The following is a 20,161-nucleotide window of genomic DNA, read 5'->3' as shown; positions in this document are numbered from 1 at the left end:
TGAGGTAAACACAAAGGACATGTGCTAATTAGCCGAGCCAAGCACAAAGGATGGAGAGAGCCTTCCAGATGGAGCCATGACCCGTGCAAAGGCCCAGAGGCAGGAACACAACCAGCTCATGGACTGAAAGGAAGTAGAGGGCTGAGCATGGCCCGAGGGGGTGGGCTGAGGGAGGACAGGCAAGCTCCCGGGACAAGGACTGGAGGACAGGGGTCCCTGAATCCCCACAGAAGAGACCAGACCATTGCCTCCCAGGGCAGCACACCAAAACATCTCCAGAAGCCAGCTGTGACCGGCCAGCCGTGGCCTCACAGGAGAGGACATCTGGGCAGGACACCTCAGAAGAGAATGGGAATTCTATACCCAGCCCAAGTGTCTGGCAAAGGGCAAACGTGATAGAGGTGCCTCCAGACACTGGGGAATTTATAAAGTTTGCTTTCCACATCTGTTCTTAGAAGGTTATGGGGGATGTGTTCCTGAAAATGTGACTCCTCTGCAGAATGAGGCCAAGAGAATCCTGAACCCAGTCCCCAGGGCTCCAGCCCAGGTGGGAGCAGGGCTGGGCACAGAGGTCTCACTGGGAAAGAACGCACAGTGCTGAGCCCTAGAACACATTGGGAGGAGGGGTACCAGTACCCACTGTGTCTGCGGCAGAGTCCAGGCCCCTCAGGGCCCCAGGTATAGCATGCAGACATAGAAAACCAGGATAAGCAGGACGCATGAGCGTTCCAACCCCGCCTTGCCTAGAAAGGGGCTCATGAATGAAGTCTCAGATGGAGAAATCAGGGAACTACGAGGCTGGCATGTTGCCAACGACCAGCAAAGGGCTACCAGGGTGCAGCTGGGGCGTGGGACAGGCGGGCCACGGGAGCTGCATGGCAAGTGCGTCCTGCAAGGACACAGTCTCTTTCTCTCACCCCCTCCCTCTCTCTCTCCCCCCTTCCTCCCCTTTCTCTCTCTTATACACACACACACACACATACACACCTCCACACACACACACACACACACACACATCTGAGCTCATGATTCTATTCCACTGAGCACCAACGGAGGGGATCCTGGAGGAGAAGTGGGGGGCAAGTGTTGGGGACACAGGCAGAAGCTGATGTAGGGTCTCACAGCCTTGTCTTCTGGAGGTCATTGTGGGGAATGCGGTGCAGTGGGAGGGAGGCCGTGACTCCAGGTCCTCGTGGGCTCTGTGGGGCAGTGGGAGGGGGGCCGTGACTCCAGGTCCTCGTGGGCTCTGTGAGGCGGTGGGAGGGAGGCTGTGACCCCAGGAGGTCCTCATGGGCTCTGTGGGGTGGTGGGAGGGAGGCTGTGACCCCAGGAGGTCCTCATGGGCTCTGTGGGGTGGTGGGAGGGAGGCCGTGACTCCAGGTCCTCGTGGGCTCTGTGGGGCAGTGGGAGGAGGGCCGTGACTCCAGGTCCTCGTGGGCTCTGTGGGGTGGTGGGAGGGGGGCCGTGACTCCAGGTCCTCGTGGGCTCTGTGGGGCGGTGGGAGGAGGGCCGTGACTCCAGGTCCTCGTGGGCTCTGTGAGGCGGTGGGAGGGAGGCTGTGACCCCAGGAGGTCCTCATGGGCTCTGTGGGGTGGTGGGAGGGGGGCCGTGACTCCAGGTCCTCGTGGGCTCTGTGAGGCGGTGGGAGGGAGGCTGTGACCCCAGGAGGTCCTCATGGGCTCTGTGGGGTGGTGGGAGGGAGGCTCAGAGGCAGGTTGGAGCTGAGAGTGGCACGCACGGATGAGGTCCCCTGTAGAAAGCAGAGAGAGGAAGGGGGTGGGGTGGGAGGCAGCGGGAGTGGGGGGGAGGATCCCAGGGGTAGGGGACAGGAAAGCGAGGTTGGTGTCGCCGGTGGTATCCGATGCCATGCTCACCTGTGTCCACTCTGCGCCTCCCTGGGGCTCCAGGAGAGCCCTGCTGCTCCGCCACTGGCTCCCGGATGCTCCGGGCCCACGCGAGGCCTGGCTGGACGGAAGCTGGCTTTGCCCAGGGAGGACCTGCATCCGGTCACAGCCCCATGAAGGGACGGGGCTGAGTGCCCGCAGAGCGGCCTTGTGCTGAGCCCGTGGGGCCCCTGGGGCCCAGGCGCTGGTGCTTGGAGGCCCGTGCTCTCCTGCCCGGATGCCGGGGTTCAGCCCCAGGCAGCGGGGTCACCTCGCCTTCCTGGCCCTCTGCTGCTGGCCCCGGCCCAGCTCAGCAACCTTCCAGGGACAGGAATGTCTCCCGTGGGAGATCAGAGGCCTCCCCGCCAGCACCCCCTCTGGGCCCGGCCCCGGCCCCGCCCCTGCCAGGGTGCCCCGCCCGTGCCTGAAATCTCTGCCGATCACTGCATGGATGCTTCCTTCTTTGGGTGAGATGTCACCAGGGTCCTTAGGAGCTATTTTTTTAACGTCTGCTGGGTGCTAGGCACTGGGAACACGGGGGAAAGTAGGAAGCCACGTACCGTGTGAGCCACAGACAGTAAACAGACAATTAATTATGTTCTGCAGGCTGGGTGCCGAGGGAAGGAGCGCCCCGGCAGTCATTCACGCTCCAGTATGAATGAGTTTATCTGGTGCTCGGCTCGCTCTCAGACAGGACCCGGGCCTCCCATTCCATGAACTTGGGCGAGGGTGGGGGGAGGCGTGCCGAGGGGGCCAGGCGCCCATCCTGGCCAGCACCCCTAGCTCCCACTCTACATCCCCAGGGTTTCTCAGAACCCCACCCACCCCCGCCTCAGCTGGTCTCAGCCCCTCCTGCCCCCGTAACCTCTCCCCGAGGCCTCAACCCCCTCCTGGAAACGATTTTGTTGTCTGCGGAGATTCTGTGTAACTGCCTGTGAGTTATAAGTCTCCCGAGCGAGCGAGCCGCCGGTTACCTAACCAGGCCTGGCTCGTGCCAATGTCTTGAGTAATTATTGGGGGGCGGGGGGCCTCTCCGAGGGAATGCTGCTTCCGTGTCCACTGCATGTGAAAGCCCTGCGCCCGGCTGGTTCCTTGGACAGCAGGGGAGAGGAGAGGGGGGTGCGGGGCCCCAGACCCCCTCCCTCCACTTCCCGGGGTCAGAACTCCAGCCAGGCCCCGCAGCCTCCACTTGGCAGCCCAGATGGAAACCAAAGTGGGGTTCTACACTGACGGGCGCAGGCCCTGGCGGGGCACCGGCCGGCAGCCACGTCCTCCCGTGCCCTCCCCCCTGCCCTCCCCCCTCCTCCCCTGCACCTCAGGTCTTGCCCGGCCCTGCAGCCTCCCTCACAGGAGGCTCATCAAAGAAGGGCACAGAGGGGAGGCAGGAGGCAGGAGGCCGGGGCACCAGGGCGGCGGGGACCTCATCGCAGTGCCAGCTCCACCCCTGCCCAGGAGCCAGGAGAGCACTGGCAGGGGTGAGGGTGGGGAGCACTGAGATTCCATGCTGCAACACTGATGCCACACAGGGCCCGGAGGGGGCACAGGGCCGCAGGTGGCCCACGGGAAGGACTTGGGCCCACGGGAGCCACAGGGGACACTGGGGTGTACGAGGGGCACATGGGGTTGGGGGACGTGGGGGGCGACAGGAGGATGCCGGGGCACAGGGGTGTGCACAGGGGCACACGGGGCACACAAGGCACGTGGAGGGCATGGAGGACAGGCTAGGCGCAGTAGGGGTGGGTTGTGGCGTCTGCAGAGTGCGGCCGGGTGAGGGGCAGGCGGGTGATGAGGGATGATCCGCTGGGTCCGGAGGTCGGCTGCGGGTGGGTTCTCGCCCCAGCTGGCATGTCAAGCTGGGGCGTGGGAGCCGCGGAGCACAGCAGGGGAGGGCGGGTCTGGCCAGGGCTGTGTGGGGCAGGGCTGGGGTGGACTAGGGAGGGGACATGGCCGGCAGCCATGCTGAGATGTGACAGGGGAGGCCCAGTCAGGAGAGAGCTTTGCACCTGCGGCCAGCACAAGAGCCAGGGCCCGTGTGTGCGGGGCGCAGCGGTCAGGCCCCGGACTTCTCTGTCCACAGCGACCTGACCCTCTGTCCTGTCCCTCTACCCACAGTGCTCCCGCAGTGGGACAGAGAGAGGGGCATGCTGGGGCAGCCCCTCCCCCATCCAGCCCCCACGGAAGCCACCGGCCAGCTTCCCTCTGTCCACTGGCCGACAGCAGTGGTCCCTGCAGGGCCCCTGGGGACAAGTGGCAAGCACACGTTAATTCAAGGGTGCTGGGTGAAGCAGAGTGCCCCAGGGGTGCCTGGGGACCTGTGTCCAGCAGTCTGGAGGGCAGGGGACATTGGAGGAGGGCAGGGCAGGGGACATTGGAGGAGGGCAGGGCAGGGCTCCTTGGAGCTGGCTGTTCCCTGAGACGGAGGGCAGGGAAGGCAGCCTCTGCCCAGTGATGCCCGGAACTCGGGGGTGTGGGCCAGTCCTAGGCATCTGATCTGGGCACTGCCACCGTGGAGAGGATGGAGCTTGACATGCTGTGGCCAGGGGCCAAGGGTGCACTCACCCACAAAGGCACAGGGCGAGAGCAGGGCTGGGCAGCCACCACGGGCAATGCGTGTCCCCGAAGGACAGGAGGAGGCCTGTGAACTGAAAGCAAACCAGGGACGGTGGCTCCGAGGGCCTGGCCGGGCTATAGGAGGCCCTGGGGTGGGAGACAGTGACAGAGAAGTCACCAGTCACCAGAGAGCAAGGTGCCAAAGCTAAAAGCGCAGGTGGAAAGGGCTGCAGGGTCAAGCACAGCCCCTGGCTAACCCTGACAGACATACATATTCCATGCCCTCTAAACTCCACAACGATGGCAGGAAAGGCATCGAAGGGGGTTAAATAGAATAAGAAACAGGCCATTGAAGTCACCCAGGACAGAGACTGGGAGAAAAGACCAAAGTAGGCCCAAAAATTTAATTAAAAAAAAAAAAAAGTCAGGCTCCAGCCCCTTACACCTGTCATCGTAACTACTCGGAGGCTGAGGTCTGGGGTTGTGGTTCAGAACCAGCCAGGGCAGGAAAGTCTGGGAGACCCTTATCTCCAATTAACCGAGAGAGAGAGAGAGAGACAGAGACAGAGACAGAGACAGAGACAGAGACAGAGAGACAGAGATAGACAGAGACAGACAGAGACAGAGACAAAGACAGACAGAAACAGAGAAAGAGAGACAGAGACAGAGACAGAGAGAGAGTCTCCTGGTACTCAGTGGCAGGTGCTTGCCAGGCCCTCTGGCCCTCGAGTACAGCGAGGCACTGGCTGACCCCACCCAGCCACGGGCAGGAGGCTCTATTTCTGAGGAGGAGTCTCCCTCCCCACCCCATCCCCCTACCAAAGCAGCTGGGGGTGCAGCCTGATCACAGAAATGCAACCAACTCCTCCGTGCTGACAAGTAGAGCTCCCTTCCTGACTCCACTCCCAGAAGGCCCCACAGTCCACCATTGCTGTTTCAGACAGAACACCATCTTGTGTTCCAGACAGAAAAAGTAGGTCACACACAGACGCAAGATGATGTCTGGCCTCTCCATAGCAGCTCGGGAGGCTGGCACACAAAGGAAGGGACACTGTCTGCAAACTGTTGAAGGAAGAAGTTGCTTCCAATTTAGATGTCTACAATGTGTCGCACTCTCTCACAGGAGAGTGGAATGAAGGTGCTTGCAGACATGCACAGTCAAACTTTCATCTCCCACATTGTCTTTTCTCAAAAAAAGTTGCTTGGGTTATGTGTTCCAGCAAAATTGAGAGGAAAAACCAAGAAGAGGAAACATGGAATTTAAAAACCAGGAGAACTTACCCCCCCCCAAAAAAAATTGTTCAGTAGGACTAGAGAACCACTAGCCTTGCTAAAACTCCAAGAGAAAAAGAAATAAACAATGAAGCTGATAGATGACCAGTGTTCTCTCAAAGCTCAGTAGAAATTTTACAGCTCTTGTGAAAGTTCAAGACTAGATTAGTGACAGATGTATTTAAAAGAGCTAAGCAAAACCCAAGGGCAATTCTTAACTCCAGGTAAAACAAAAAGTTGTAATTGTAGCCAATCATGTGACTCAGCCGAAAATAATATAGCAATGCATAGCAATGAAAGCGTTACATATTGTTTCTATAGAGAGCAAGCCATAGACATTTAGCTACATTGGAAATGTAACTACATTGAGAAGATAAAGGAATGGCAAGAGGTATGAGCAAAATCTCTAAACTTCCATGTTAGACTGTCATGTTAAAACTGAAAAGGTGAGGAGTGGCCATACAACTGTGTGCCTTAGAAATACAGGGGAAAGGGGCTGGGAAGGTGGCTCAGTGGTAGAGCGCTTGCCTTGCGTGCACGAGGCCCTCGGTTCGATTCCCCAGCACCACATAATCCAAAAGAAAAAAAGCCAGAAGTGGTGCTGTGGCTCAAGTGGTAGAGCGCTCGCCTTGAGCTGAAGAGCTGAGGAACAGTCCCCAGGCCCAGACCGGACCCCAAAAAAAAAAAATACGGGGATAGCTGAGAGCCTGGGAGAAGGCTGAGGACGTGTTGGGGAGCAAGAATGGGGGGGGTGAGGCTATCACAGCAAAATGGGCCATTCACTCACAGCTGGAGCTTCCCGCGGCGGGCGGGCGGGCTGTTGGTAAGAAGGCTCTGCCTTCCCGTGGGGATTGTCAATGTCCCGGTGAGATGAAGGGGGAGGGTGTCCACCAAGAGCCTGGGGCTCTGGGGGGCCACGGTGAGGGTGTGCTAGGTGAGATCAGCAGGAGTGTGAGGAAAGAGGTAGCCAGGGGTAAAAGAGGGGCCTGGGCCGGCCTCCAGACCAGAACAGCACCTCCAATGGTCTCCAAGGCCCCGGACCTCAGGCAATAACGGGGAAACCTGGGACCACAAGGCTGAGGGCCCGCTCCTCCTGAGGCCTGTGGAATACGCCCAACCCGTCAGCCTGTGTCTCCCCGGCCGGTGTCCCCGCCACCTCTTCCTCCAGGCCCCAGCACAGGAAGGGTGGGCTGGGGACCTCAGGACAAGCCTGAATCTCCCATTAGCTCACAGGGTCAGCACAGGCCAGACAGGGCCTCCTTCCGGGTGGAGGCCTCCCCGTCCTTCCCCTCACCTTCCGAGCACTGTGGGCTTTCCCAGGACCCCCGAGACAGTGCAGGACCCTCAGCCTCCCATCCCCAAGGACACTCCGCCACAGACACAGCCCTGGGGGCAGCAGAGCTCGGCTGGTCTTGGGTGAAAGAGAGGGAGGAAACCCAGAGGCTCCAAGCGGGCCGGGCGGGGCCTTCAGGTGGGCAGACCGCTGGCAGGGGCCAATTGGGGTTCTGGCCTCTTGGTCATGGGTCTGGACCACCATGGCTGTCACGACTCCCCACCCCCACTGAAGATGGGGGGAGGGGGCAGGTGAGGAGAGCCATGCAGGTGAAGGTAGGGGCTGGGGCACCGGTGGCCCTGAGGGCACTTGACAACCCGCAGAGCCAGCGCCCCCAGGGCCCGCTGGGATGTAGGGTGCTGGCGGCTTGGGGTGAGGGGTGGGGCTGGCAGCCACTGAGGGGGAGAAGGCGTTGGTGGGGCCTGAGGCCTCCTGCCACTGCAGAGGGCACAGCAGCAGGGGTCCAGTGAGTGGCAGGGTCCTGCCTGGCACCATCCACTTTGCTTCTCCGTCTTGGCCTGGCCCAAAGACTCCCCAGCACAAACTCCCCTCGGCGGGGGAGGAAGCCTCCGGGCTGTGAGTGCAGGTGAGGCGGGCCGAGGAGGGGAAAGGTGGACGGAGCTGGCAAAGCTGGAGGTGGCCATCGATAGGACGCTGGAGCCACCTTGGAGGAGCACTGGAAGCCGGGACTGCCGCTGTCCTGCTTTGTTCCCAGAAGCTAGAGGACCGGAAAGGGACCTGGAATCACACGCGGCGCCCTCCAAACTTGGAAGACCTGCTTGTCCATCGCTGGCCCCGTCAGACCCGGCCTTGGTCAGGGAGATTCTCCCTCCCAGGCCTCCTCCAGCCACCAGGGCTCCCGTAACACAGAGTGCCCCCACAAACTGGGCACGTAGAGGCAGTGTTGGAAGGAGGGAAGCTGGAGAGGGGCCTTCTGTTCACGGGGGCCCGGGTTTCAGGGGGCAGAAGGGACAGGTTTGGGAAGTGGTATCTGTCACCAGGTTGGGAAACTAGAATGTTAAGTGGGGCCAAGTGTCCCCAAGACAGCAGCAGCCAGGGGCAGCCCCACCCCGGCGGTGTGGTGGTGCCAAGCAACCCTGTGTCCCCACCGGCCAATGCCACGGGCCAGGACCAGGGCTGGATTCCACATCCCAGGCCGTGACACCAGCATGAGCCCAGGGCCCAGCCTCCAACCTGGCTCCAGCTTCAGGTTCCAAATTCAAGGAATCCGTCCTGGGAGCAGGACGGAAGCAGGGGAGGGCGGGAGGGAGGGAGGGACGGAAGGAGGGAATGGAGAGAGGCCCCGTCCTGGGTGTGGGCCGGGGCTGGGGGCTGCAGCTGCAGCTCAGCCCGCAGTGGCTGAGTCATGGGGCCCCCATCTCAGGCCAGGACTGAGGCCGGGATGACAGGGAGGCTGGGTGTCTTGGCCCCTGGAATGCAGGCAAGCTGCCCAGGGCTGCCACAGTAGAAAGGCCTGGCTGTTGCCCCCCTGTAGCCTACAACTTTGCCCCAAGTCCCTGCCACAGACTCAGATTCTGCCCCAGCGCCAGTGCCCAGGCTCCTCACTCCCAGCACATCCAGCCGTCTGAGGCTGCACACCTCCCCCTGGCTGAGCATACATGTGGACCAGGCCCATCAGCCAGCTGTACCCTCCCCGCCCTACCCGAGATCTAAGCCATTCCTGGTGTGTGGCTTGTGCAGCTCATCCTGAAAATCTTTATTGAGCACCTGCTGTGTACCAGACACTAGTACAGCAAGATAGGCGGCCCTCTTTGACCCTGGGGAGCTGGAGGACAAAGAAAGCAGAGTGTGGTACGGCAGCCTGCGTGCCCACGAGCATGCTCAGAAGCCGTCAGTGGGGAGGGTGGGGAGGACCGAGGAGGACATCAAGCCAGTAAAGGAAGGAAGCAGAGACAGGTGCTGGTGCATACATCTGTAATCCCTGCTATTCAGGAAACCGAGATCTGAGGATCACAGTTCAAAGCCAACCTGGGCAGGAAAGTCCATGAGACTCTTATCTCCAGTTAACCATCAAAAAGCTGGAAGTAGCAAACTTAGTGGTAGTGGCTCAAGTGTTGGAGCACTAGACTTGAGCAAAAAAGCTCAATATATAAACTAAGAGGAGGCCTGGGAGTAGAAGCTCTCCCTAACCAAGAGGCTGGGCTGGGTGGATGCAGGAGCAGGAGATGCGGTCTCCCTAGATGGCCACTCACAGGCTCAGGGAGTTGCCCTGGGTCTTCAGTCTTTTGTCTACTAGCCTGACCCCAACATGGCACCCACAGGTCCCCGCCTTCTGTCCGGGAGCATACCCTGGTCGGGTTTCTGCAGGCGGCCCCCACCATGTTGAATATCACATCACCGCAGGTCAAGGCAGCGCCATGGGGCAGTGCCGACCTGGTGCCAGCAGGTAGAATATCGAAACCGCTGCCTGTGGGAAAGGTACCAGCTCACCGTGTCGGGCGCCTGGTCGCCCAGGCCCCAGGGAGGTGAGGCAAGCAGGGGTGCGGCGTGGCAGTGTCTTCACTTTTAGGGAGAACGTTTCAGTGCAAGTGCTGAGTGGTGAACAGAGGTCAGGCCATACCCTGCCCTGGGGGGACGGCAGGGCGAGTGGACGTGGGGTAGACAAGCAGTGGGGCCTGGACGAACAGGGGCCCTCACACCAGGAGGGACAACCTGCTCAACACACCCCTGGATCCCGCCGAGATGAGCCAGGGAGGGGTCTGCCACGAGCCTCAAGGGGAGAGTCTAAAAAGAGCTAAGGATGAAAACTGAGGAGGTGCCCATGCATAGACGGTGCTCCAGAATGTTCCAGAAGGAAGAGAAGTACAGAAGGTCTAGGATGAGCCATTGCAGGGAGGGCATGGCATCAGGGTCAGTCAGCACAGAAGGCTACACAGACAAGTGCTGCTCAGTGAGGAGCCGCCACAGGCAGGGAGGGCCAACACAGAGGGAAACGAGGCAGGGATGAGGTAGACAGTTCCCCACGGAGGCTCTGCCATGGGGGAAGCACAAACGTCTACTGAAAGAAGAAGCCAATGGACTGATGGATGGATTGGATGATGGATAGATGGGTGGATGGGTGTGTGAATTAATGATGGATGGGTGAATGGATGAATGGATGGTGGATGGATGGATGGGATGGATGATGGATGGATGGTGGATGGTGGATGAGTAGATGGGTAGACGGATGATGGATGGATGAATGATGGGTGGATGGATGGATGGTGGATGGGTAGGTGGATGGTTGGGTGGGTGGGTGAATGGATGATGGGTGGCGGATGGGTGGGTGGATGGATGGGCAGGTAGATAAGTGAAGGGATGGATAGATAGCTAAATGAGTGGATGGATGGATGAGTAGATGGATGGTTAGATGGATGGATAGATGGATGGGTAGGTAGATGGGTGGATGGATGGTGGATGGGTAGGTGGATGCATGCATGCATGCATGCATGCATGCATGGGTGGGTAGATGGATGGTGGATGGTTAGGTGGATGGTTTGGGTGGATGGATGGATGGGTATGTGGATGGTTGGGTGGATGGATGGATGGGTAGGTGGATGATGGATGGATGGATGGATGTGTGCATGCATGGATGAATGGAGGGTGTGGGTGGATGGATGGATAGGTGGATGGATTGGATGGGTGGGTGGGTGGATGGGTGGGTGGGTAGGTGGATGGGTGGGTGGGTGGATGGATGATGGATAGGTAGGTAAATGGATGGATGGGTGGGTGAATGGATGATAGATGGATGGTGAATGGGTGAGTGGGTGGATGGAAGATGGATGGTGGATGGATGGGTGGGTGGATGGATGATGGATAGATGGTGGATGGATGATGAATAGGTAGGTGAATGGATGGATGGGTGGGTGGATGGATGATGGATGGTGGATGGATGGATGGGTGGATGGGTGGGTGGGTGGATGGGTGGGTGGGTGGGTGGATGGATGATGGATGGTGGATGGATGATGGGTGGATGGGTGGGTGGGTGGATGGGTGGGTGGGTGGATGGATGATGGATAGATGGTGGATGGATGGATGATGGATAGGTAGGTGGATGGATGGATAGGTGGACACATGGAGAGGTTGGGCTATTCACATGGGTGAATAGACCTCAAGTGGCCATAGGTGTAGGCGCAGGCTCAGAGTAGCCTAACCAGCCTGGTTTTGGGGGCCGGCCTTGTGTGCAGTGGAGGAAGGGAGGTGAAGGAGCTCTGGAGCCCCACAGCAGCGGGTTGGCCTGTGCAGTCTCAGGGCCCAGAGGGGCAGGTGAGAGGACGCAGGGTAGTAGAGCCATACGGGCCCTGTCGGGATCCTGGGAGCCGGTGCACGGGGGAGCCCTGAGTTTCCCAGACCTGGAGCTCAAGGCCCTGGTGGGGGTGGGGAGTGGCCGAGGGGACGGGCCCAGCCAGAGAGCGGCCAGCGGGAGCGGCGAGGCCCTTTCCACCTGCGCCTCAAGCTGGGCCGAGGGTCCGCGCCTGGTTCAGCTGAGGCCACCGCGCTTGCTGGCCTCAGGTACAAAGCGTTCTGCCCGGCGTCCCCCTGGCTTCCGGGACTCCAGCTCAGCAGAGAATCAAATGCAGGCGGGGCGCACCCGCCGCAGCCAGCACAAACACTGGCTCTCAGCTTCCAGCCTCTTTTTCCAGCCTGCCCTACATTCCCGCCCGCCCGGCCCAGCAGCCGCTGCGGGGCCCGCCCAGCGGACCCTCCAAGCCCTGCTAGGGGGAGGCCCAAGCCCCCATCCTAGGCTGGGGTCCCCTACACCTCCACACTCCCATTGGATGGCCCTGCTCAGCCGCCCAGGCTGCCCCACACAGCAGGTGGGCAGAGGCCTCGGGCCGGCGCCATCACCTCTGCCCCATTCGCTAAGATGAAAGGTAGGGACGGGCAGGGGACCTGGCTTCTCGGTAGAAATGGTTGGGGGGGGCTACTGGACCTGCAGGCCTCAAAGAAGGGGTGCTGGGCCCCACAGGGAGAGCTGAGCCTGGAAGTAGAGGTGTAGGAGACGTGGCTAGGGAGGGAGGGCAGGGCTGCGCTGTGGCCATGACCCAGTAGACTCCGTGTCCCTCTACAGTGCTCCATCTAGCATGGGGCCAGGGCGGGGCGGGGGGGGAACCCCAGGGCTCCATGCCTCGGCTGGTGGACAGGGACTAATGAGATGTGGGACTGCTCCAGTGGGCACCCCTCTGCTGAGCCAGCAGGCACCGCCGAGCCTGGGCAGAGCCTTGGGGGGCACTGGCCAGGCCCAGCCACTGGGAAGCCTGGGCCAAGCCCCCAGCCCAAGACGCAGCTGGTCCTAATGAGCTCACCAACTCTCATGGACTCTCCTGCCCGGGCTGGCTTTGGGCTGTGATCCTCAGATCTCAGCCTTCTGAGTAGCTAGGATAACAGGCGTGACACCAGCTGTTTTCATATATGTTGGCAATGGATTACAAAATTATTCACCTTCTTTTCCCCCTTCCCCTTCTCCTAAGTAGTTCTGTGGTCTTATGTTTATCTATGTATACATATACATATGTGGGTAAATATACATATGTGCATATCCATTGGGAGAGTGTGTCATTTAGGTCTTCCTTCCACATGAGTGAAAACACCCAATATTTTGATTTTGAGCTTGCCTTGTCTCACTCAGTACAACATCTTCCAGTTACAGGTATGATTTCCTTTTTCTTCATAGCTGTGTAATCTTCCATAGTATACACATACCACGTGTTCTTTATCCATGCATATTGATGGGCACCTAGGCGGATTCCATTTGTCAGGCGATGTACCCGAGGTGCACAACACTAAAACGGTGAAGCTTCCCACGGGGAAACGGAGGTACAGAGAGGAGAAAGGAATTGCCAAGGTTATGTAGGAAGTGAGAAGGATTTGACCTGAGCCCCAGAGTGTGTGTCTCGGTGGTCCCTTCGGCCTGCACGCTCCTGGGCCCGCCTGTGCGCCTGCAGCGGCCCTTCCAGTGTGCTGCTGCAGTGGCGGCAGGAGGGCGGCCGCCCCTGGGGACTGGCAGCCACAGCCTAGCAAGGAAAACGACCCCTGACTCTTCCCCAAGAGCCTTAACACCATCATGACGCAAGGTGTTGCGGCCTCACAAACGTCCTGACCTGCGTGCCCTGCGCCCGCACCGCACGCCCAGCCAGCCCCACCAGGAGCCAGGGTGTTTAACAGGCGCTAGCTCCACAGTGGGGCTGGGTACCCCGGCCTGCACACGCACTGTGCTCATTCAACAACAGCTGGTGCTCCCCTGGGCTGGTGCTGAGGGTCCTCCCCTGGGCTGGTGCTGAGGGTGCCCGACCAGGCTGGGGGCTGGGTGGGGGAGGTGGGAGGTGAGGGAGGATGGCGTGAGAACACCAGGTTTGAAGACAGAGCAGAGCCTTGGCAGAGGGAGCGGGGCACCCCTGACCAGCAGAGGCTGGAACACATGGATACGTGTGAGCAGCGGCAGAGGCCTGGGAAGGCTGAGAGAGAAGAGGCCATGTGAAAAATGGGGGCTAGGGACCACAGCCACAAAGGGGCTTGGGCACGTCCTGGGCCGGCAGGGCAGTGGGGGGACCCGGGTTGTGCTCTGGAAGGATCTCCACGTGGAAAGCTGTTGGGATCAGAAGCCAGCAAAGCAATGGGCTACTCCTACACCAGGCCCAGCAAGAGACAAGGGCGGCAGAGCACGGTGGCTCCCGCCTGTCATCCCAGCTCCTCACCAGGCTGAGATCTGAGGATCATGGCTCAAACCAGCCTGGGTAGGAAAGTCCACGAGACTCTTATCTCCCATGAACCAGCAAAAATCTGCAAGGAGAGCTGCGGCTCAAGCGATAGAGCACCAGCCTTCATTGAAAATAGCTAAGGCATGACGCCCAGGCCCTAAGCGTAAGCCCCAGAACCAGCAACAAAAAAAAAAAAAAAAAGAAAGAAAGAAAAGAAGTCCAGGCTGGATGAGGCGCCTGCAGACGAGCTGAGTGGGATGGAGGCTGGGCAGGTTCTTCAAAAATCTCTCTTGAAAGACTCTTTTTCAAGAATTTTTCTTTTGAAAACAAATTCATAACCACATCAAACGGGACTCTCTGCCTCCTTGGGCACGGTGGCCGGCGGCCGCAGGCTTTCTAACTAGCTGTTATTCTAATTGCTTTTTTCTCTTCCGAGGCCGCCGAAGTCCTCTCTGGTTATTAATTTGGTGTGTCGAGGCAGGGCACAAAAGGGGCTTTTGTGTGTCAGGCCTTTCAGTCACTATCAGATTGCAAATGGCAGCAAGATCCAAGGTCCCCAACACGAATCTGCCCCGTGGCCTTGGGGAGACCAGCCCGTGCTCAGAACAGGTCCTCTCTTCTCTGGAGGGCGCGGTGCTCCCTGGGCACCTGCACACTGAGCCGAGGCTCAGCACGGTCAAGGTGGTCAGGGCCACGGCTGCCTACAGCCCAAGCCGGGGGAGAAAGATGGGGCCCAGACCTCAGGACCGCTGCGGGTGTGATGTCTTGGGATCCGAACCCTGGGGCCAAGGGAAATGCCTGGGCCTGGGCCCTCCCTCCCAGGGGCCAGCAGGACTTGGGGGGGGGGGGGGGTCCAGGGACTGCTGGGACATGTGTTCTGTGCCCTGCCCAGGAGAGACCCTTCCTCAGCTACCACGGTAGCCTGGCCCTCCCTGTAGTACCTTAGAAGAGGCTGGTGGCCACAGCGCAGTCCCACGAAGCAGGCCCCCGGAAGCCGGCACACCGGCAGCTTCCCCTCCATCCAACACTCTTGACCTGCTGGCCTCCGACAGGTCTGCACCCCGCCCAGATCCCCATCACCATCAGCAGCCCGGGGCACAGCGCTCCAGGTGGGACGTGCACAGGTCCAGGTGGGAAGGCGCCCGGCGGCGGCCCCCCAGGCCGGCGGTCAGCAGGGCTTAGTCACCCGGGCCACGCATTCCGGCAGTCCGCCGTGGGCCTCCCCTGACTCTCAGCTGGCGTCGGTCGGGCTGCTCTCCCACCCCGCCCCCGTTTCAGGTCTTTTCAGTGCCCTGGGGGCCTCAGAGCAGCACCCGCCCAGCGGCCAGGACAAAGCCTGTGCCAGCCCAGAGGGCACCAGCCGGGCACTGCTCCTCGTGCCCGGCCCTTCCCCCAGCCCTCAGGGCGGGCTCGGCGGGGAAGGCCCCCGCCTTCCCAGGCAGGGCCTTTGCGCTTCCACCTTCCCGTCGGCCGGCTCGCCACTTCCGGCCATGAGAACAGGGCTCCAGGGCAGGTGAGCCAGTGCTTCCCTTCCAGGGGCGCTCTGACCACCTCGGGCTTCAGGCTCCCGTGGAGGCCCTCTGAGGAGGAGGCAGACCTTGGGCTCCTCATGGATGGAGCGCCTACTCTGGGCCTCGTTTATCCCCAGCCCTGCCCTGCCTCTACCTCCCCTCTGGCCCTTGACAGGCATGTGGTAGAGGCCCTGTGGCCAGGAGCTCTGCCTGGCACGGACCTGACCCCTGGGGCTCTGGGAAGATGGGGGTGTCACTGAGTTAGGGAAGGGGCGCCTGAGGGATGACAGGAAGAGAGGCGCAGCCTTGGGCAAGGGCAGCGCCAGGGGGGCCGGTCACCCGGCGGGGCCGGGGTCTCTGCCTCCTGCCAGGCACCTGATGGACAGCGGCCTCCACGCACCCTCCACACACACCCTCCACACGCACCCTCCACACGCAGAGCCCCGCGCTCACGGCCTCTGCTGTCCCAGGGCCGCGCTCTGCAGCCTGAGCGAGCCTGGCGCCTCTGATCCCTGACCCCCGGCCTCCCCCAGGAAGACAAGGCCACAGCAAAGCCAGGGTGACCAAGAGTCACCCCCAAGCCATGACCCAACGCTGTGCATGCCCAGACGCCCACAGGGACCCCAGGACACACAGACAGACAGGGCAGCGTGGGCATACCCCGCTCCAGGCCTCACTGGCCTGGGCCCTGAGGAAGCCTCCGGACTGTCACCTGCGCTACACACACTCTTCCTGTCCCCAGGTGACGCAGCTGGACCAGAGGCTGGTGCTCATCACAGACATGCTCCACCGACTGCTCGCCTCGCACCAAGCCCCCCCGGCCCGCAGCAGCCTGGCCCACGGCGAGGACGGCTCCATCTGCCCTGAGCTCTTCCTGCCCAGCAACGCCCTGCCCACCTACGAACAGCTGACCGTGCCCCCCAGGAGCCCCGACCCCAGCTCCTGAGGAGGTGGGGACTCTGGGAGGGGAGCCCCTCTCCACGGGGCACGGCGGGGAGGTCCCAAGGCCGGCGCCAGACGCCTCAGCCCCGGGGTCACACCGGTGCCCAGCTGAGCCCGGCGGGGGCCCCCTTAGGCCCATTCTCGACCTGGGCTGGGTGTGCGCCGCCACTCGGGTGACGCATCCCAAACAGTGGCAGGGGCAATGGTCAGCTGGCCTGGCCGGGTGACCTGAGGGAAGACGCTGACTTCCTGAGAGACCACGGGAAGGCCCAGAAAGGTCCATGGGGCTCATCCCAGCCTCCAGTCTAAGTTGGACAGAGAATGGGCAGCGCAGGGCGGGGCGGGGCCAGCCCCGGGCCCTGTCGGGAGGGTCTGCCTCCTTCTTTCCCACAGATGAGGACGCCGGGGCAGGGGGCTGCAGGCACCCAGCTTCCCGGGGCACCCCCTGGACAGGATGCCTGTCCCACCCCTCTGCCTCACTCAGGACAGGCACGGAGAGCGGAGTCCTCTGTCCCTCTCCCTCCTGTCTCCGTCTCTCCCCCTCTCTCCAGCCCCTCCCCCAATAGCCTGCCACTCCCCAGCCATGGGACAGATGGACAGAGGCCCCGGCAGGAGCTGCACTGCGCGGCACGGGGCGGAGGTGGGCTGGGGCTGCCACGGGACCCCTGGACGGCCCCTCCCTGCGGGCCTCGCATCTCCTGGGAATCAGGATAATCTGTGGTGATGGGGAATCTGTGTTTTAATGAGGTTCACGGTGTGATTGTGATTAATCATTCTGCAGGGTTTTCCTAATAAACATGGAGTTCCACGGTTGGTCTTGGTGCCGACGTAGAGCCGGGTTCTCAAGGACAACCGGGTGCCCAGCTTTGTCCCCCTCCCCCACCGGGGAGACCCACACAGAGCAGGCCTCCACCTCCCCTTCCGTGACACGGTGCTCACCCCGCCTGTCCAGGTGGTGTCTGCTGGCACCATCCTGCCCTGGCCTGTGCCCACCTGCCTGTTTATGGATGCCGTGCCCAGCTAAGAGGAGAGAAATCGGGCAGTGCTAAGCTCACTCACCTTGGTTCCTCTGTGAACCCCCCTCTTGTCCCTCCAAAGGAACCCTGAATCCCTGGCCGTGGGCTGGAGGCATCTGAGATTTCACGGGCCGGGGTCCCGAGGCAGCGGGTGGCCGGGGTAGAGAGAGGGGACACAGGTGTGAGGAGGTTGCTGGGGGCGCTGGGGGAGGAGAGGATCCCGGTCTCCCTTGTGCTCCCTGCCCCGGCCTCCCCTGGTGTTCGCCCGAGTCCGGCGCCGGCTCCCACCGTGGGATCTTGGTGCCCGGCCTGACCAGTGCTGACTGGACCTGGCCAGTCCTGAGGGAAAGCGCAGGGGGCCGCTCAGCCTCGGGCTCCCCGCCCGCGTGGCTGCACCCTGGTGGGGGTGGGCCAGCGGCGATCAGGAAGGCGGGCGCTGTTGTGTCCTTGTTGGGTAAATATTTGTGCAAGCCCAGGACGGGGCTGGCTGGAAGGCAGTGCCCGGGCCGGGCGCTGCGGCGGGGCCTCCAAGTGGGCCGCTGTGCTGCGCTGCGCAGGAGCCGCTGAGCACGGCGCCCAGCGCTCCCCTCCCCTCTGGAAGGGCCATTGCGGCCTTCTCGGGTGTGAAATGCAATTTACCTGAAATAAAGCCCAATTATAGAATTAGCTAATTAAAGCCGCAGTCGAGGCTGGGCCTGGCCAGGCCAGTGCTCGGTGCCTGCCCGGTGCCCGCTGCCGAAGCGAGCAGATGGTGCCCCGGCCCCGCCGAGCTGGCCACATTCCTTCACTCTGTCCCCCCGGTAAGTGACCTAGACAGCACACGACCATCTGGTGTGTGACACGTCCTGCGGGCTCCGGACAATGGCCAGGCCGACCTCTCTGTGAGAGGACGTCGCCCGGGCAACGGCGGTGTGCAGCCTCGGCCCATTCTCCGGCCCCGCCCTCGGCCCTTTCTTCAGCCCTCCTCGAGTCCCGCTTCGGCCGCCTGGCCGCCTGGCTGACAATATCCGTGGCTATTTGTCCCCCAAGCCGGGCCTTTGTCTCCAAATTGGGCTCCCTGATTGAAGTCTGAGTGGCCCATGGGTGCCAGAAGCATCTGCCGGGGGCTGGGGGGAGGGGGGCTCCGAGCTGTAGATGCACCCACCTCCTCCGCCCCCTCCCACCCCTGCCTGGGGCTCTGGCCTCAGCCCTGGGGAAGTCAGACCTGGTCTGGCCTGAAGTTCTCCTGTCTTCTGGCCAGGAGGAGGAGAACGAGGCACCTGCCAGCCTCTGCTGCCCAGGCCCCCGAGATGATACCCGGCTGGGTGGGTGGTGGTGAGAGGTGTGCCAGCCTGGCACACATGCACAGGTACCAAACAAAGCCAAAGCACCTAGTTGGGCTCTCGGCCTGTCTCCCCGCTGCTCACGCTGTTGGGCCTGGGACGCAGCCCCAACCCCTCCCGATCCAGCCTCGCCCCTCCCTCGGAGCTGGCGGTGGCTTCCCGGCCCTGCCCCTCCTGACTCTAGACTCCTCACCGCGTCTTTTGGCGCGCACGGGAGGGGCAGGGGGGCAGGGGGTGGGAGCCCCTGGCGTCGGCCTGGCCCTGCTGGGTGTTAGCAAGTCCAGATAAAGAAGCGAGGGATACAGTGAAGACTTGGGGAGCAGCCAACACTGCTGGCCCCAGAGATGCCCAGGCTCAGACGGGCACCACGCGGTAGTGCCAAGGGATGGATGTCCCAGGAGAGGGGCTTCGCCTACGCCCTGAGGAAGGAGGCCCACCCAGACTCTGCACCCGACGTGGCCACTGGGCCGGGCGGGGCGGAGGTACAGGCACTGCGGGGAGGCCCCTGGATCGCCCACCGCAGGGCTGGGAGGGCGCCGCCCACCCCTCCCGCAGAGGCCGGCCTCGCACCCTGATGCCTGGCAGCTTCTGAGACCTCCTCCCAGCTTGGCCAAAGCCCAGCTCCCCAAAAACGCCAGCCCACAGTCCCCCAGGACCGGAGGCCCCAGAGCCCCTGGGACATGCCCCCATCTGGCCCTATTTGAGAGGACAACTTCATATCACAGCCCTCAGCCACCACAAGACCCCCCCAGGTCAGCTGGGGGGCCCAGCAGGAGAGCTGGGGCGTGCTTAGGATAGTCCGAGCGGAGGGAACCGCTGCTCTCCACCACTGCTGGCCCACACGCCTCTGGGCCCACGCCCAGCAGGCTGGCCCAATACAGCACCGGCAGGCATGCCGAAGGGACCTGCGGGGGCCGCTCGGGGCCCTGGCCAGCCAGGGCTTATGGGTGGGTGGGGTGGGGGCTCTATTGGCCAGAGAGAGGGGGTGAAATGGCCAGTTGAAGTGAGGGGCTACCCCTCTACCCCAAGGCCTGTGAGGCCCAGGCACACCCCCTCTGCCAGCCCCCAGGTGCTGGGTGAGTGTGGCGAGGGGTCCCCTCTGCGCAGGCTCCCTGCCCCGGCCCTGCTCCCAGCAACCCATGACCACGGCAGCTCAGGGACGCGGACGACGCAGGAGGTGGGAGCTGCCTGGCCCGGCCCAGCCCTGAACCGGGCACCTCCCCCCCATGCCTCCGTACCCCACCTCCAGTCTCAGCCCCACGAGACCTTAGGGGGACAGGTCTGCCCTGACTCCCGGAGCCCAGTCCACCCCTGGTGCCCAGGGATCGGGGCAGCACAGGTGATTAGGACCACAGTGCGCCCCTCCAGGGCCCCAGCAGCCTGGCCTCCCGGCTGGCCCTGCCAGCGCCCTCGCCTGGGGGGGGGGGGGGAGAATGGGGGAGGGGACAGTCGTACCCAGAGCTCACTGTACCCGGAAGCGGCCAGCAGCCGCAAAACAACAATCAAAGGAAGCTGCGTGTCGGCTGTCACCTACAATCTTAGCTGCTCAGGAGGCTGAGATCTGAGGACTGTGGTTCAAAGCCAGCCCGGGCAGAAAAGTCCATGAGACGCTTACCATCAATGAGCCACCAAAC

The 20,161-nt window shown here is 62.0% G+C and overlaps 1 protein-coding gene across 2 annotated transcripts in view; it reads left to right on the top strand.

Annotated features, from left to right (window-relative positions):
* Nucleotides 1-17,003, top strand: part of Kcnq1 (potassium voltage-gated channel subfamily Q member 1) — a 277,059-nt gene extending 260,056 nt beyond the window's left edge. Inside the window, exon 16 of one of the 2 annotated variants that reach the window (XM_070009681.1) lies at nucleotides 15,990-17,003. In XM_070009681.1, coding sequence (XP_069865782.1) covers nucleotides 15,990-16,193 — 204 coding nt within the window. In that variant the 3' untranslated portion in view covers nucleotides 16,194-17,003. The remainder of the gene's footprint in view (nucleotides 1-15,989) is intronic. The other variant, XM_070009682.1, reaches the window with a different exon arrangement.
* The last annotated feature ends 3,158 nt before the right edge of the window (nucleotides 17,004-20,161 follow it).

The sequence above is a fragment of the Dipodomys merriami genome, unplaced genomic scaffold (assembly GCF_024711535.1).
Source record: "Dipodomys merriami isolate MVZ:Mamm:240054 unplaced genomic scaffold, mDipMer1.0.p SCAF_78, whole genome shotgun sequence".
Lineage (NCBI taxonomy): Eukaryota > Metazoa > Chordata > Mammalia > Rodentia > Heteromyidae > Dipodomys > Dipodomys merriami.
The sequence above is the reverse complement of the archived record's forward strand: the minus strand, read 5'-3'. Positions and strand labels throughout refer to the sequence as shown.